Source organism: Mustela nivalis (genome assembly GCF_964662115.1).
Source record: "Mustela nivalis genome assembly, chromosome: 18".
In the NCBI taxonomy this organism is placed as follows: domain Eukaryota; kingdom Metazoa; phylum Chordata; class Mammalia; order Carnivora; family Mustelidae; genus Mustela; species Mustela nivalis.
The window spans coordinates 55,970,934-55,986,840 of NC_139037.1; the positions used below are offsets into that span (position 1 = coordinate 55,970,934).

General features: G+C 45.1%; 1 protein-coding gene and 1 long non-coding RNA gene across 8 annotated transcripts in view; one reads left to right on the forward strand and one right to left on the reverse strand.

The window, feature by feature from the left end:
* The window catches only part of LOC309852960 (caspase recruitment domain-containing protein 8-like), a 71,888-nt gene extending 65,360 nt beyond the window's left edge, over positions 1-6,528 (forward strand). For all 5 annotated transcript variants that reach the window (XM_082710522.1, XM_082710524.1, XM_082710525.1 and 2 more), the window contains 4 exons: positions 830-955; positions 1,326-1,467; positions 2,543-2,587; positions 6,047-6,528. In XM_082710522.1, coding sequence (XP_082566648.1) covers positions 830-955; positions 1,326-1,467; positions 2,543-2,587; positions 6,047-6,318 — 585 coding nt within the window. In that variant the 3' untranslated portion in view covers positions 6,319-6,528. The remainder of the gene's footprint in view (positions 1-829; positions 956-1,325; positions 1,468-2,542; positions 2,588-6,046) is intronic.
* Positions 4,329-15,538, reverse strand: LOC309852970. Of its 3 annotated transcripts, none has more exons than XR_014305460.1 (3): positions 15,323-15,538; positions 4,587-4,619; positions 4,329-4,505 (listed from the first exon to the last, which is right to left on the reverse strand). It is a non-coding gene; the product is annotated as an uncharacterized lncRNA (long non-coding RNA). The 3 variants fall into 3 exon arrangements; XR_014305461.1 differs by having other exon boundaries at positions 4,335-4,443; positions 15,397-15,538; XR_014305462.1 differs by having other exon boundaries at positions 4,335-4,505; positions 15,397-15,538.
* Between the last annotated feature and the right edge of the window lie 369 nt (positions 15,539-15,907).

The window sequence follows — 15,907 nt, forward strand, 5'->3', positions numbered from 1 at the left end:
ATGGGCTCACATCTATATATGGTAGGGTATTTGGTGATCAGAGGGTATGGGGTGGGGGGTCCTGATACTTCTGTTTCCTGCATAGGTATCGGGTTACCTATGGAGACGTGACCTGGGCATACATCCTTTAGGCGGGAGAGTCAAGGGTTAAGGAAAGGGGGGTGAGGAGGAGGCTGGAAGACCGGCAGCCCCAGCAGTCATTTCTATTGTTCCTCCTGCACTCCCAGAGCCACGGACCCAACAGTTCATTTTTGCCCTCGCTTCCCTTACATTTGGAGACATATGTCTAGCAAGATGTTGCTGCTGCTGAGGTCACAGAGGTTGCTGCCTGTGTCCTCCTCCAGGATTTTGATGGATTCCTGTCTCACATTTAGGTCATTCAAACATTTTGAGTGTATTTTTGTGTCCCGTGTAAGGAAATGGTCCAGTTTCATTCTTCTGCATGTGGCTCTCCAATTTTCCCAACATAACTGGTTGAATAGACTGTCTTTTCCCCCATTGAATAAAGGGGGATTGGGGTAACAGGGTGATGGCCATTGGGGAGGGCATGTGTTGTGATGAGCACTGGGAATTATATACGACTAATGAATCACTGACCTCTACCTCTGAAACTAACAATAATAAAAATAAGTAAAACTAAAAATAAATCCCCTCATGTACAGGGGCATATCCATATATATAACATATGAATATATATATACAACTCTTAATATCGGTTGAATCATATACATGCTACTTAATACAATAAACCAAGAGCTTGTGTGCCATTACTTTTACTTATTTACTTTAAGCTTTGCTCCCTGATTTGCTTCTACTGCTTCTTCCTCAGGCAATAGATGAAGAAGAAACTAAGTTTCACGGGGTGCGTCTGCAGACCTCACCCCCCGTGGACCCCCTGAATTTTGCTTCCCGTTACATTGTGTCTGGTTCAGCTCACCTGGAAATAATACCTGAGGTCAGTAGAATTCAAATATAACTCAAATTTAATTTGGGTTTCAAAATATTTTGTACTTTTGGAAAAAAACATAGAAGACCAGTAGAGGGTCAGTAGGAAAGGGGGGTGATTATTCCCTGAACCATATTCTGATAAGAGGAAAGGTAAGCTGAAGACTACCTTTCCTTCCATGGAATAATACTATTTCCTAGAATCGTAAACTTAAAAGATCGTTGACCATTTACCTCTGTTTTTTTCTCAACCGGCCATGAGACTGTATAGTAAATGGGTAATATTTCAGTGGCCAGTTAGTTCACTGCAGGCAAACAGGCCTTTATACTCGCCCCACCAATCCCCTGAAGCTTTAAGTCAAATGGTGTCTTTCTTCTAGGAATTGAAATTATCCTACAGGAGTCCTGGAGAAATCCAGGTGTTCTCTAAAGTCTATGCTGGGAAGATAGAGGAAACAATTGAACTTGAAGTTACTGAGAAAAGACACAAGACTTTGGTCTGGCGTACTTTGGTGAAGCCAGGTAGGTAAAAATATGAGGCTGAAATTCGGGGAGGGGGAGGAAGAAATCATGCACCTCTCCCCTTGGTTGTAGTGAAGTGTGTCAGAGGAGAAGGTCTGTTTATGGTCCCAACCCAGAGAAGAAGAAAAATCTACTGCTGGTTGACAGTCAATGTTGAGTTGAAACAAGTGTTGGCAGTGATCATGGGTGCCTAGGATAGGGATGCCTTTCATGTCCAGAACTGGACCCTCTCATACCTAGCAGGTAGTAAATGGGAGATGCTAAGTATAAGAATCAGAAGGAGCAGAAGGTTGATTTAACTCTATCTTCTGGCCAAGTGTATAATTGTTGTCAAACACAGAGTCTAAGCAGCTGCTGAGGAAAGAGGGACACAAAATTTATCAAAACTTTAAACACGTCAGGGCTTCTAGAAAGAAAACATGAGAGCATGTGGAAGGCTTCATGGTAAGCACAGTTTACTTATTTCCCAAATGGTGGCTCCAATCTGCAAATCTCCCCCAACTTATATGTGTGTTCAACATATAATTTCTGCACTATCACAATCCCAGTATTATAGCATGTAAAGTATATCCTCAATTATTGTTCAAATGTACTCATTTAATGGTGGTATTTCGTGTCTAAAATACATTTGCCTAGATAATATATGTGGAGAAGTATGATAATTTTACTGTAGCTTTCACATTTCCTCACATATTTGCTTAGAAATAGAAATAGAAAGAATATTGGGAAAAAAGAGCTCCTCCCTTTGATGCATTTCCAGGCAGTGAGTGACCTTCTACTTCTTTGGGTTCCATTAGTATATCCATGTTCCAATGGGATCCTTAACATAGGAAATGGAATTAAATTATTTTCGTGTATCACATCAAAAACTAGAGAAACTACAGAAGTGCCTTGCTGGCTCATTCATAAGAACCTGGGCCTCTTGACCTACACATTGTGAGTTTGATTTCTATGTTGGGTGTAGAGATTACAAAAAAAAAAAAAAAAAAAAAAAAAACTTAAAAAAAAAAAGAGAAGAAAAGCTAAATAAAGGTAAATGGCTTATTTCATTCTCCAACTTTCCCTTCTTTCCTAGTGGACCTCCACTTTTATGCTGCTTCCTCCCCTTCTCCCCCCTCAGGTGAGTGCAATGTCCACACCCAACATCAGAGGGATGGGTCTGATTTCAGGAGGTTTTGAGGGGTGTGAGGTGGCTCAGTGAGGGATCCTACCTTCTCTTCAGTTACAGAGACTGAGTGCTGTCGGACACAAAGAAGGAGTCTGAGCCACTTGAGTGAATTCATGGGAGGGTTTAATAAGCAGACTCTGAGCATGCAACCACGTCTTATTGGGGACAATATCTTGCATCTGAGGAAGTCTCAGTGAAAGTAGTTCGATATGGCTGGAGATGAAACTTTAGAGGGACGGAGGACACATGAGACCAGAGGCAGGCAAGAAACAGAAGTTGGAAGCAGAAGGGTGATGGCTGAACTCTTTCGGTCCTTAGGCTGAAGGCAAAGAGGGACTTAGGAAAGGTGGGTAGCAATGCACTCACTGTTCTGAACAGTGTGGATGGCTGTGGGTGTGGAATGGACAGGAAGTGGGAGCCGGGTTAGGAGGCTGTTGTGAAAGTTGAGAACAGGGATTAGCTGGGAATTGGTTAAGGTTACTGGAGTTGATAGGTAGCAGAGAAAGAAATTATTCAAAGTAAGGAGTCAAGGGGTGCCTGGCTGGCTCAGTCAGAAGAACATGTGACTCTTGATCTTGGGTAGTTGTGAGTTCAAGCCCACTTTGGGAGTAGATATTATTAAATAATAAGAAGAAACTTTTAAAAATAAATAAAATAAAAGGAGTTAAGATTCAGAGGACGGCATTCTGCCTTCTGTGTTGTTGGCTTTGTCAGTCTCCACACAGTAAAAGTGACAGGCCTCCTGTCCCAAAACAGATCATCCAGGAGGAGAAAGGGAACATCCCCTGATCCCTCTTACTCCTCAGGTGCCACACTGGCTTGAAATGGCACAAACCCACTTCCTGGCCATTGGTATTATTGTCAGGGGGCCCAGAGAGGCAGATGAGCTACAGAAAATCAGACCCCACACCTAGAGTTGTAATTGAGTTCAAACCCAACCACAGATCTTGGTTAAGAATGAGATAAAGATGGGATGGGTGAGTGGCTCAGTCAGTTAAGTGCCTGCCTTTGCCTCAGGTCAAGCTCCTAAAGTCCTGGGATTGAGTCCCACATCAGGCTCCTTGCTCACTGGGGAGCCTGCTTCTCCTCTTGCTTCTCCCTCTGCTTGTGTGCTCTCTCTCTCCCGGACAAATAAATAAAATCTTCTTTTAAAATAAAAAAAAAAGTAAGCAGCCTGAAAAAAAAAAAGAATGAGGTAAAGATGATTTCACAAAGGAAATTGAAAGGATTTATGTAGGTGGTGAGTGTATAGCACCAAGAAGACGTCTCTACCCTTCCTCTTCTACAAGCTCTAGAGCGAGAGCTACCTGGTGTCAGAAGGATGAAACCCACCCTCATGTGCTCTCTCTAGAACACCCTTCAGAAGCTGCTGCCAGCCCACGTCTTGAGTCAGATCTTCATTCTGGCCACCATGCACTGTGAAGCCTGACATCTCTCTCCCCCTCTTTGCCCTTTGGCCTGGTGGCATCTTGTATTTAATACCAGAATCCTACTCCTCGAAATCCTCCTCTGATACTAACTCTTCTGTGAAGACTTTGCTTGGAAGTCTAGTTATCCCCCTCAAAGTCTATGATTGCATTTTGCAAGAGCTGGAATTATGGTGATAAAAATAATCATGATGATAAATGCATTTTGCTGAATGCCTGTAGCGTGCTAAATAGTCAGGGTACCTATATGTGTGCATTATACTCATCAGCTCTGTCTAATCTTGTCAATGCACTTTGGCTGGCTTCCCCAGAGAATCATGAAGGAGCATCAGAGCAAACATGGCAATGGCCTTGAAGTAGCAGTCCTGTATGGAACGTAGCCTGAGACAGACACACATCCCACACTCATGGGGTTTCTATTCCAGCAGGTGAAAACAGCAAATCTGATTTCAAAATACAGTGATGGATGTGTTCCAAAGGAAAATTAGAGGGATTTAGGAGAGGATAAGACAGAGGGCTCTTACCTTGAGGGAGTTGAAAAAGTTTCAGAGTACATCCTGGAGAGACAAAAAAAAAGTGAAATTTATGTCCATTTAGGAAGATTGAATAGAATTGCTAAACAAATGGGTGAGGTAAAAACAATCAAGGAAGAAAGAACAGGTTAAGCTAAGAACATTTCTGAGAGCAACTGAAGTCATTCAAATCAAGGAGTCACAGAATGTACACTTCCAATGACTTTTCAATAGAAACACCAAAACTTCATAGAAACCATATCATTACATTAAGCTGTTTGGCTTGGCCACATATGACATTAATGATCTGAGCCACTGTTGTTTAGAACAAAAGTTCTAGAGGCATGAGTTGTACACAGAAAGCAGTCATGCTTTTGGGTGCCTGGGTGGCTCAGTTTAGGCATCCAGCTCTTGGTTTTGGCTCAGGTCATGATCTCAGGGTTGAGATACTGAGTCCCCTATCAGGATCCATGCTGGGCATGGATCCTGCTTAAATTTCTCTCACTCACTCTCTCTCTCTCTCTCCCTCTGCCCATCTCCCCCAGCTTGTGCTCTTTCTGTCTGAGTCTCTCTCAAAAAAAAAAAAAAAATCCCAAAACCCCAATCATGTCTTTAATGAAGGAGCTGAGGAACAATAAAGCAATGTTATTTGGCCAAGGTCACACGGGCACCAAACTGCACCCTGAGTCAGCATGAAGTATGTTCTCTCCAGTGCTTCTGGTGCCTTCTGTGTTGTACGCCAGCTAAATCCCTTTCTGCACAGTTTATCAGAAGACTCTTAAGGGTAGGGAGCTAGTCTACTGCAACTGGACCTCTGGTATCATGCGTACCAATGTATGAACTTCAAGATTGTTAGAAGGGTGAATAGATTAATGTAGAGCAATATAGAGCTGTCTCTAGGGTTCCAGTGAAAACCAGAAAGTAACAAAGAGGTGCTCAAAGCTTGGAGGGGAGGGGGATTGAAGAAGAGGGATCTTTGAGTTTCCCTAAATTCAAAGACCCCTGAGAATGGACAGCATATCCTGAGTCCTTTGGGACAGGACTGCATAGGCTGTGTGTGTGTAAGATCTGGGCAACATGCAGAACACAATGAGCAACATTTCCATACAGAGTATGTCTTTAAGGAGTGCCTGGGTGGCTCAGTCAGTTAAGTGTCTGACTCTTGATCTCAGTTCAGCTCTTGACTCAGGGTCATGGGTTCAAGTCCCATGTTGGGATCTCTCTTACCCCTGGAGAGGTAAGAGGAAAGAAAGAAAGAAAGAAAGAAAGAAAGAAAGAAAGAAAGAAAGAAAGAAAGAAAGAAAGAAAGAAAGAAAGAAAGAGAAAGAGAGAGAGAGAAAGAAAGAGAGAGAGAGAAAGAAAGAGAGAGAGAGAAAGAAAGAGAGAGAAACATGACATTAAGCTGGGCAGAAGTCCTGAATGCCTTAAGTGATCTGTCCTTTTCTGAGTCTGCAACTCTTTCTTGTGTCCAGTTGAGATCTTTATGAAGGAGAACCGGCGGCACTTGCAGGCCAGGCTGGGGGACCTGAGTGGAGTACTAGATGATCTTCAGGACAGTGAGGTCTTCACGGAGGAAGAAAAGGACCTGGTGCAGCAGTTGCCAACACAGCAGAGGAAGAATGAGACCCTGTTGAGGATGGTGGAAAAGAAAGGGCCCCAGGCCCTGGAGATACTCTTCAGAAGCCTTCAGCAAAGAGATCCTTACCTGATGTCCTACCTCAGCCAGCAGAGTTTACAACAGTGACTCAGGCCAATACTTAGGAAGAGACAATCCTGTGTTCTGCACTGAAAATGGATAAACAGGGGTGCTTGGGTGGCTCAGTTGTTTAAGCATCTGACTCTTGATTTCAACTGCAGTCACGTGGAGTTTGCTTGAGATCCTCTCCCTCTGCCTCTCCTCCCACTCTCACTCTCTCTCAAGTAAATTAAATCAATCTTAAAAGAAAAATAAAAAGGAAGGAAAATGGTTAAAGAGACATGTATCATGGAGTTCAGTGTCCAAGACTAAAGAGGTCCAGGTGACACCCAGCCACCACACAGGTTTTACTGAGGACTGATGTGTAACTAGGCAGATACCTATTTCTGTATCCTCATATCTTCCCCTTAACAATATCTCAAGAGAGTAGGAATATTCATACTAAATATTTTTTAAGTCAGATTTTAAAAATTCCTATTTCACCCATTGACCTATTTCTTGGAAATCTGGGCAGAGGAAAGCAAGACCAGGTGTGGTTATGATTGACAGGGCCCAGGGAGACCAAGTCTCCTCAGTCACAAGAGAAGCAACTCCAGTGAACATTACATCTGAGCTGTTACCTGCTCAGAACAGAAGCCAGGAAGGCTTACGAAACACTCCCTGTTGAGGACGTTCATGACATTGATGAGCTTTCATTTTTTTTTTTTTAATACACTGTGTCTTTAACATTTTATCTGTTGCTATTTCTACTAGAATGATGAAGTCCCTTGATGAAATAGAGCTCAGGAGTGGAAGCAAATGCCAACGTTGGCAGAAAAACTTTGGTCTTTGGTATATAGGATGGTACCAGGAACGGGCACATTCTGGGTCACACAACTTCATGGAACAGCTCTGTGGATCGCAGAGGCGGAGTATGGATGAACGGTGTCCACAGAAGCAGCGTGGGGGGAAAGGAGGAGCATCCGGTGGTTGTGAGGGAGGCCCTCCTGGCAGGTATGTCACAGAAATAGGCAGAGCCTGCCACTGGGGTTCTGCCATTGGACCCTGCCATTTTGTAGGCGTCCCAGCTGCCTTTGGACCAGTGTTTGCGTGACATAAGTAATGCTATCCTCTGACTTCGAGCCCAGTTATTTCCTTGTATTTGCAGTGAGTTTGTGGAAGACAGCCTAGAGTTGAGTCAGTTGGCTTTTGGGGTTGTTTTTTTTTTTTTTTAAACCATTTTGAAAACGTCTGCTCTTAAAGTGATGTGTTCGGCCATTTGCATTTAACATAATTCTTGTGTGGTTAGGATTTAGCTGAGGGCAGCCCCTTTTGTATTTGTTTTCTGTCTATTCCCTTTGTGCTGCATGGCTATCTTTCCTTTCTAGGCTTTTTTAGGGCTTACTTGAAGAGTGTTTAGTATTCTACCTTAATTTATCTATTGTGTTTTTTATGGTATGTGGTTTTGCATTTCTTGGTGATTGTGTTAGAGATGAAGAGATACCTCCTGAATGCGTTGGTCCTCATATCCACAGTGTGCGAATTAAAGTTGAATCTAGAAACCTTAGCACCATTTTGGCCATGGTACCTTTTATGACCCAGTTGTTTTCAATATTACTCTCTCTATATAAAGGTCCCAATCAGAAGAATGGCCTCTATGTTTTTTACTTTACTTTTTTAAAAAGATTTTATTTATTTATTTTAGAGAGAGATACAGAAAGACCATGAGTAGAAGGAGGAGTAGGGGACAGAGAGAGATAATCTCAGGCAGACTCAGTGCTGAGCACAGAACCTGAGGCAGGGCTCCCTCTCTTGATTCTGAATTCATGACCTGAGCCGAAATCAAGAGTCAGACACTTAACGGACTAAGCCAAATGGTACCCATGTTTTCCAACTTTTTTAAAAAGATTGTTAAATTTGTTTATTTGACAGAGATCACAAGTAGGCAGAGAGACAGGCAGAGAGAGAGGAGGAAGTAGACTCCCCACTAAGCAGACAGCCCGACGCGGGGCTCGATCCCAGGACTCTGGGGTCATGACCCAAGCCGAAGGCAGAGGCTTACTTAACCCACACACCTAGGTGTCCCACATTTTCTTTCAATTGCTGAGCATGTTTTAAAAACCTATGAGGAGTGTCATCTATGATATGTGCCCTGATATTTACCATTTATGTTGTGTTTCTTGTAATCCTGATACTCTACATTTCACTGAACTTCTTTTGGCAATTCTTTTTTTTTTTTTTTTTTTAATTTTAACTTTTTATTTTTTATAAACATATATTTTTATCCCCAGGGGTACAGGTCTGTGAATCAACAGGTTTACACACTTCACAGCACTCACCAAAGCACATACCCTCCCCAATGTCCATAATCCCACCCCCTTCTCCCAAACCCCCTCCCCCCAGCAACCCTCCGTTTGTTTTGTGAGATTAAGAGTCACTTATGGTTTGTCTCCCTCTCAATCCCATCTTGTTTCATTTATTCTTCTCCTCAATTCTTTTTTTAAGCTTATTTTTTCAGTGATCTCTACACCCAACAAGGGGCTCAAACTCATGACCCTGAAGTCAAGACTTGCAGGCTCTACTGACTGAACCAACCAGGCACACCCACAATTCTTTTAAAGCAGATCTCGTGACTTTGGATTCACTTAATTTCCCTTCATCTAGAGATGTCTTTATATTACTTTCATTCCTGAAAGATGTTTTTGCTGAACATAATGGCAGTTCTTCTTTTCAGCCATTTATTTCTGGTTTTGATGGCTCCTAATGAGAAATCTGCCATCATTTAGATTGCTTTCCTATATGGAATGTATCATTTTTCTCTGGCTGTTTTCAAGATTCATTTTCTTTGTCTTTAGTTTTCAATAATTAGATTATGACACATCTGGGTATGAATTTCTTTGGGTCTGTCCTATTTGGAATTCACTTAATTCCTGAAATTTGTAAGTTTATGTTTTTTCAGCAAACTTGAAAATTTACCAATATTATTTTTAAAGATATGTGTTAAATATACATATACGCTAAATGTGTCTGTGTGTGTGTGTGTGTGCTCACGTGTGTATTTGCTTCCATGTCTTGGAGATATATATAGATAGTTAGATAGATATATCTATTTTTAAAAAAATTATTTTTTAACTAGGCTCCATAACCTGTGTGGAACTCATCATGGGGTTTGGCTTGAACTCATGACTCTAAGATTAAGACCTGAGCCGAAATCAAGAGTCATATGCTTAATCGACTGAGCTACCCAGCACCCCTAAGTATATTTTTTTCAATCCTGCATTTCTTTCTCCTCTCCTTGAGGGACTCTGATGGTATGAATGTTAGGTTTTTGTTGTTGTCCCTAAGTTCTCTGAGACTTAATTGTTTTCCTATTATTTCCTCTCGTTCTGATTGCATAACACTGATTTATTTATTTATATTTTTAAAGATTTCATGTATTCACTTATTTATTTAGAGGGAGTAAGAGAGCAGGCACAAGTAGGGTGTAGAGGAGAGGGAGAGAGAGAATCTCAAGCAGACTCCACACTGAGGGCAGAGCCTGACCCGGGGCTGGATCCCAGGACCCTGAGATCATGACCTGAATTGAAATCAAGAGTCAGACACGTAACCATCTGAGCCCTCTAGGTGCCCCTTTCTTTTCTTTTGCTAGCAAATTTCTTGCCTTGGCCTCCTTCTGTCTAAAAAATCTTCCATTTTTGTACCACTCCTCTGAGCCCATCTCTCTACTAGAAGGGATGCTGCCTGATGCATGGATCATTGAATAAAGCTAATTAGTTGAATTTTTGTTCTCGAAGGAGGTTATTTCCATGTCTTCATTACTATGAACAATGTGTCAATGAATGTGGGGCTCCAGTAGCTCTTTGAGAGGCTGATTTCATTTCCTCCAGATAGATACACAGAAGTGGGGACAATCTGGTCGTCCTATTTTTGATATTATGAGGGAGCTCCATACTATCAACTCATATCAACTATACCCCTCCAACTGGGCACGAGGGTTTCTTTTTCCCCACATCCTCAACACTTGTTATTGCTTTTCTTTTTTATAAGATTTTATTTATTTATTTATCTATCTATCTATTTATTTATTTATTTAACAAACAGAGATCACAAGTAGACAGAGAGGCAGGCAGCGGGGTGGGGGTGGGGAAGCAGGCTCCCCACTGACCAGAGAGCCCAATGTGGGGCTCAATCTCAGGACCCTGAGATCATGACCTGAGCTGAAGGCAGAGGCTTAATGACTGAGCCGCCCAGAAGCCCCTGCTTTTCTTTCTGATAAGAGCCATTCTAACAGTTGTAAGGTGATATTTTATTGTGGTTTTTATTTGCATTTCTTTGATTTCATGTACACCCTTCACAGGTGGCTTTTCTTTGGATAGTGCAAGTGCCTGACTTAAACTTTGCTTGCCAAGGCATCCATGTCCAAGACAAACACAGTTATCTCAAGAAACACCCTGCCAGGGGGCCCCAGGTGACTCAGTCAGTTAAGCCTCGGCCTTTGGCTCAGGTCAGGATCTCAGGGTCCTGGGATCGTGCCCTATATTGGGCTCCTTGCTCAGCGGGGAGTCTGCAGCAGGTTCTCCCGATGTATACGACGTGTATGGCATGGGTGAGGCATGAGTGGACATCAGAAATGAAATCCGGGGAGGTGTGCTGTGTGGACAACCAGGACGTAATCCATTAACGAAGTCCAGGTGGGAAGCATCTGTCTGTCTCCACCCACCAGATGTACATTTCATAACAGGTGATACCTTGTCTTACTCGTTACTGGAATCTCAACCTGCAGAACATCATAGGCACTCAATAAATGCTAGCATAATAAACAAAACAGAGAATGAATCCTACTGACTGCTCCCTGGGAAAAAACAAAGCTCAGCCCCCATTCCTCTTCCTCTCATTCTCCCTTCCAGCCTTGTATTTGACGGCAGGGGGGTGGTGCCTCATTTGGGCTGACACTGCCTCTTGAAGCTTCTGTTTCCTGGGTGACAAGCACAGTCGTTTTACGTAGCTGTTGTGAGGAATAAATGCGGCATGCGTGGAGGGCATTAGCAGAACACTGGACATGTGTCGCGTGCAATAAACAACGGCACCAGTGATGAGTGTGGAGATGGGATTTTTCAGCCAACAACTTTCATGGCCCCTGCTATGGGCTGGCCCGCGCTGGACGCAGAAGTGAGTAAGGCATGGTCCCTCCAGGAGGGCACAGCCTGGTGGGTGCAACAGACACACACACAATCATAATGCCAGGTAGTCGCACCCTGTAATGGATACTTGACACATGATGGACTAAAGGAGCAGAGCAAAGACCCCTGAATTTCCCTAGCAATGATGCTGATGCTGAAGGATGTGGGTGTGTCCAGGAACGCAGCGGGAGGAGGGGAGTTCTAGATAGAAAAACAGCATCCCGCCTTCCCAGAATGAACAATGAGGAACCCAAAGGACATGACAAACTCATTCTTTACTTTGCCACCAAACCTGCCTCCCTGAAATTTGCCAGACATCGATTCTTTCTCTCCCACTCCTCCCTCTTCTCTTAGGCAGTCTCTCGCTTACATTCTCAATCTTATGTCCTGAGGAAATGACAGAAGGGTGATGTACATGTTCCGTATCTGATTGGGGTATTGGTCACACAGGTGATTATATTTGTCAAAACTCATACTAGACATTGAAGATCTGTGCATTTCACTCTATATGGCTTTAAAAAAAAAAAAAAGCAAGCAACCAACCAACCAACAAATCAAAAAAAAAAAAAAAAAACACAAAAAACAACAACAGTGAATGTAGAATAGAAGTCAGAAATGACAGGTAGTCCAAGCAGAAGAGGACTGTACTCCCTTCCTTCTGGTGTCTGTACCTGTATTAATACATCCATCATTACCTAATTATGCTAGAGCAAGCTCAACAACATGGAGAACACCCATAGCAGTGCCCCATAGTTTTTAATGTTTACCCAAAGCCTGTGTGAGAAGCATGACACTCTACTCACTAACTCTGTGGGCTTTGGACATATTAGTTCCCTTCTCTGAACCCAGTACAATACAATGGGGGTAAGAAAACCAACCTTGCCAGGATTGAATGAGCTGATGTCATTAGTGCTAATGTTATATCCCTTCAGCAAATTCCCAAACTGAGATACAAAGAGGCTAAGTAACTTGTCTAAGGTTACAGCTGTACATAGTAGAGCTTGGGTTAATACTAAGTCAACTTGATTGCAAAGCTGTCTTATTCACTGGATGAAACTGATGGAATATCTTATTGTATCTATCACTCTCTTCCCTCCCTCCCTCTGTCCCTGAATGCCCACTGTGCCCATCCGCAGTCCCCATAACCTCTGTCCTCACTTTGGACCTCAGTCCCTTAGGATGTCTCTAGGATGGATGGATTCCACCTCTTCAAAGACCCTCTGGAGGCTCGATAAGGATTCATGTTACCAATATGGCATTATGGGCCTGGTCTCTGAAGATCTGAATTCACTTCTGGCTCAACTACACGTATTTCAAAACACCTTACATGGTTCCAACCTCCACAAGCCACGCTTAGCTCATCTGCAAAACGGGATGTACCTGGGCGCTGTTTTCTCAAACTATCGAGACTCAGAGTTGAGAAGAAAAAAAAAAAAAACCAACATCAACCTCCAGTGTAAGGTCAGAGAATCACCAGCAGTCAGGGCAGGTCTCCTGGTCCTGGTGGGGCTGACCCGAGAGTTCAAGTTCAGCAGAATCTCTGCTACACCCTTTCCACCTCCCAATTTCAGGAGAACTGACTGGAAGAAAGACGTTGCCTTTTCAGAGAGAAATTCATGACCATCAGCTTTCCCTTCCCTTAATATCTTTATGAGGAGAAAGAACAAGAATTTGGGGGGTTCCTGCAAAGGAGACCAGATTAACACCTCCTTGGCCACTGAACTCAGTGACTTACCTTTGTGCTCCCATTACAGGGAACAACATGTGACCCTGATATTTTAACGGGACACAAGACTCTACCTAGAATAAAGACGGTGTGTCCTAGACCCTCCTTCATCCCACTGGGGTAGTATGACCAAGCTCTGGCCAACAGGATGTGAGCGACAGTGACGACATTTAAGCCTGGAAGGCAAGATGGCGGCCATCTTCCCTGCAGATGTGAAAAAGGGCCTCAAGCATGGCAGAACAACAAGACAGAAGAAGCCTGGGTACTTATCTGCCCTGGACAGCTTATGTAAGACTGTTCAGTGAGAGAAAAAGGTATTTCTCTTGTATTTAAGGTACTACTCTGTTCTGGGGTTTCCCTGCTCAGTGCAGCCTACTTCAGGAAGTGGGATTATTACCCCCATTTGATAGAGGACAAATAGGAGGTACAGAATGGTTAAGTAATTTGGCCAGCGTCGCGAGGAAGGAGTGGCAGAGCTGGGATCTGAACCTGGATGGTCTGCCTTGAGAGCTGGGGTTGGAGGTTCTCCCAGGTCATCCCTGCCCTAGCCGTTGGGACAGGTCATCTCTTTCCAAGAACTTTCCAGGTGGGGGAGTGGTGACAGACATTCCCACAGCCTCCACCACCAATATGCACTGTTCTCTCCATCCCCACAGTGCTAAACCCACCTCATGCATGTGCTTGCCCAGCCTCCTCCCACCCCCAGCCCCCACCTCAGTGTCCTGCCTCCAGTGCATCCCATCCCCCATGTGGCTCTAGAGGAGTCTCTCTCTCCAACCTCCAGTGCCGTCCCTCCCCCTTTCCTGCTCACATTCCTCCCATGGCTCCCCAGCTCCCACAGGAGAAAGCCCAGCTCCTTATTCTGACCTTCAAAGCCCTTCACAGAATGGCCTCTGGAACTGCATGGTTTCTTCCTCATTTGAGTTCCCGCTCTCCAGCTAGCTCAACCATCAGCAAGTACCAAGGACAAATCACAGCTGACAGCACCAGGACCTCCCTCCAGAGCCTCCTGGAGGACTCACTGGACCCTCACACGCATGACATATACGCTGATCTCCGAGTTCTCCTGCAAACCCATTCCTCTTCCGGGGGTCCTCATCCATGGACAGTCTCATGGTTCACCAGTACCAGACCAGATCCCCAGGGAGGTCTTCCTCCTCTTCCTCCTCCTCACTACCCCTCCCCTACCTGTCATCCCTATACCCCAGCCCCCTTGCGTTTTCTTTCTGCCTTGTATCCTCCCCTGTGTCCCCACAACCCCTGCCCCAGTTCAGCTCTCCTCTCCCTCTGGATCTCCTAGATCCAGCGACAGTCGTCACTGTCGCTCACATCCTGTTGGCAAGAGCTTGGTCATACTACCCCAGTGGGATGAAGGAGGGTCTAGGAGAGGCTCCTCTCCGGCCTCCTCGCCTCCAGTCTTCCCCACTCTAGTCCATCCCCGCCACGGCCCCAGAAGGCTTTCTTCACCCAGGGCTGATCTTGCCCCTTCTCCTAATCACGGCCACCCTGGGGCTCCCCAGCACCCTGGGACTGCGTTAGCCCCCTGCACCCTCTCCACATCATTCTTGATGTATTTGCCTGTGGGCTTTACATTCCAATGGCAGCCTTTCCTTCTCTAAGCAGGTCCTTAACTTTTCCACCAAGGAGCACTACCACCTGTCTTCCCTCCGTATGGGATATGCCCTCAGAGCCTCGGTCAGAATTCAGCTCCTGCTTCAAGGCATGGTCCAAACCAGTTCCTGACGCACACACTCTTCCGGACCCTCCCTGCTCGTACAGGCGGAGGTCACCTCCGAACACTGCCCGAATCTCCCCCACATAAACAATGGTCTCTCCCAACCAATTCTATCCCCCTCACGGGACACACAATGAACCCGCCCACCGCCACCTCCCGCGTCCACACCGGGTGAACTCGCTCATCCATCCACAGGCCCCGCTTTTCTCGACAGAGGTCTTCCAAGCCCCGCCCCACCCTTCAAACTAGTGTCTCCTGAAAGCCTCTCCCCTTTATCCCGCCCTCCCCCCACCCCAGCATTTACCCATGGATCGATGGTCCCGCCCGGCGAAACGTCCCTGCCCTATCCAGGCTCACTCCTTCCCCCCTGTGCTGGAAATTTGGTGTGTCCCGGGATGGCATACAGGAACGGGGACCGGGTGAGACCATTACCCGCGGAAGGGGTGACGCAGAAAGGGAGTCCCAGTTCAACAAGGGACGGACGCGACCGCTGGCTCCCCTGGTACCTTTCAGATTCAACCGGTGTCTCCCCAGACTTCACCACCCCCCAATCGCTGCCTCCACCTCACTTAGTGCTGCGGTCTTCCCCCTTTCCCGCCAAATACAGGGCGGTTCACAGGAACCTCCACTGACTGGGGAAACTCGGGGCAGAAGCGCTTCCGATTGCCCCAGTACGCATGCGTAGCGCATTTCCGGAAGCCCGGGTGATGTCTGTAGAGATGTTGATCCGGGCTGACAAATAGTGGGAGACCCTCCCCATGCAACCTCACTAACGGACAGCCCACATCTTTAGTTTCTCAAAAAGAAAACGGGAGGCCTGATATATAATAACGGCAAATTACTGATGGGCTTAGCATGCACTACACAATATAAGTACATTATTTTAAATTCTCCGACCAGCCTTGCTGAGTTAGTATTATTGCCATTTTCCACATGAAGACACTAAGGTTGGCGGGGGTGGGAGGGGGTGCTCAGCAGGTGCCCTGAGAGAGCGGAATGGGAGCCAGTCCTGCATGA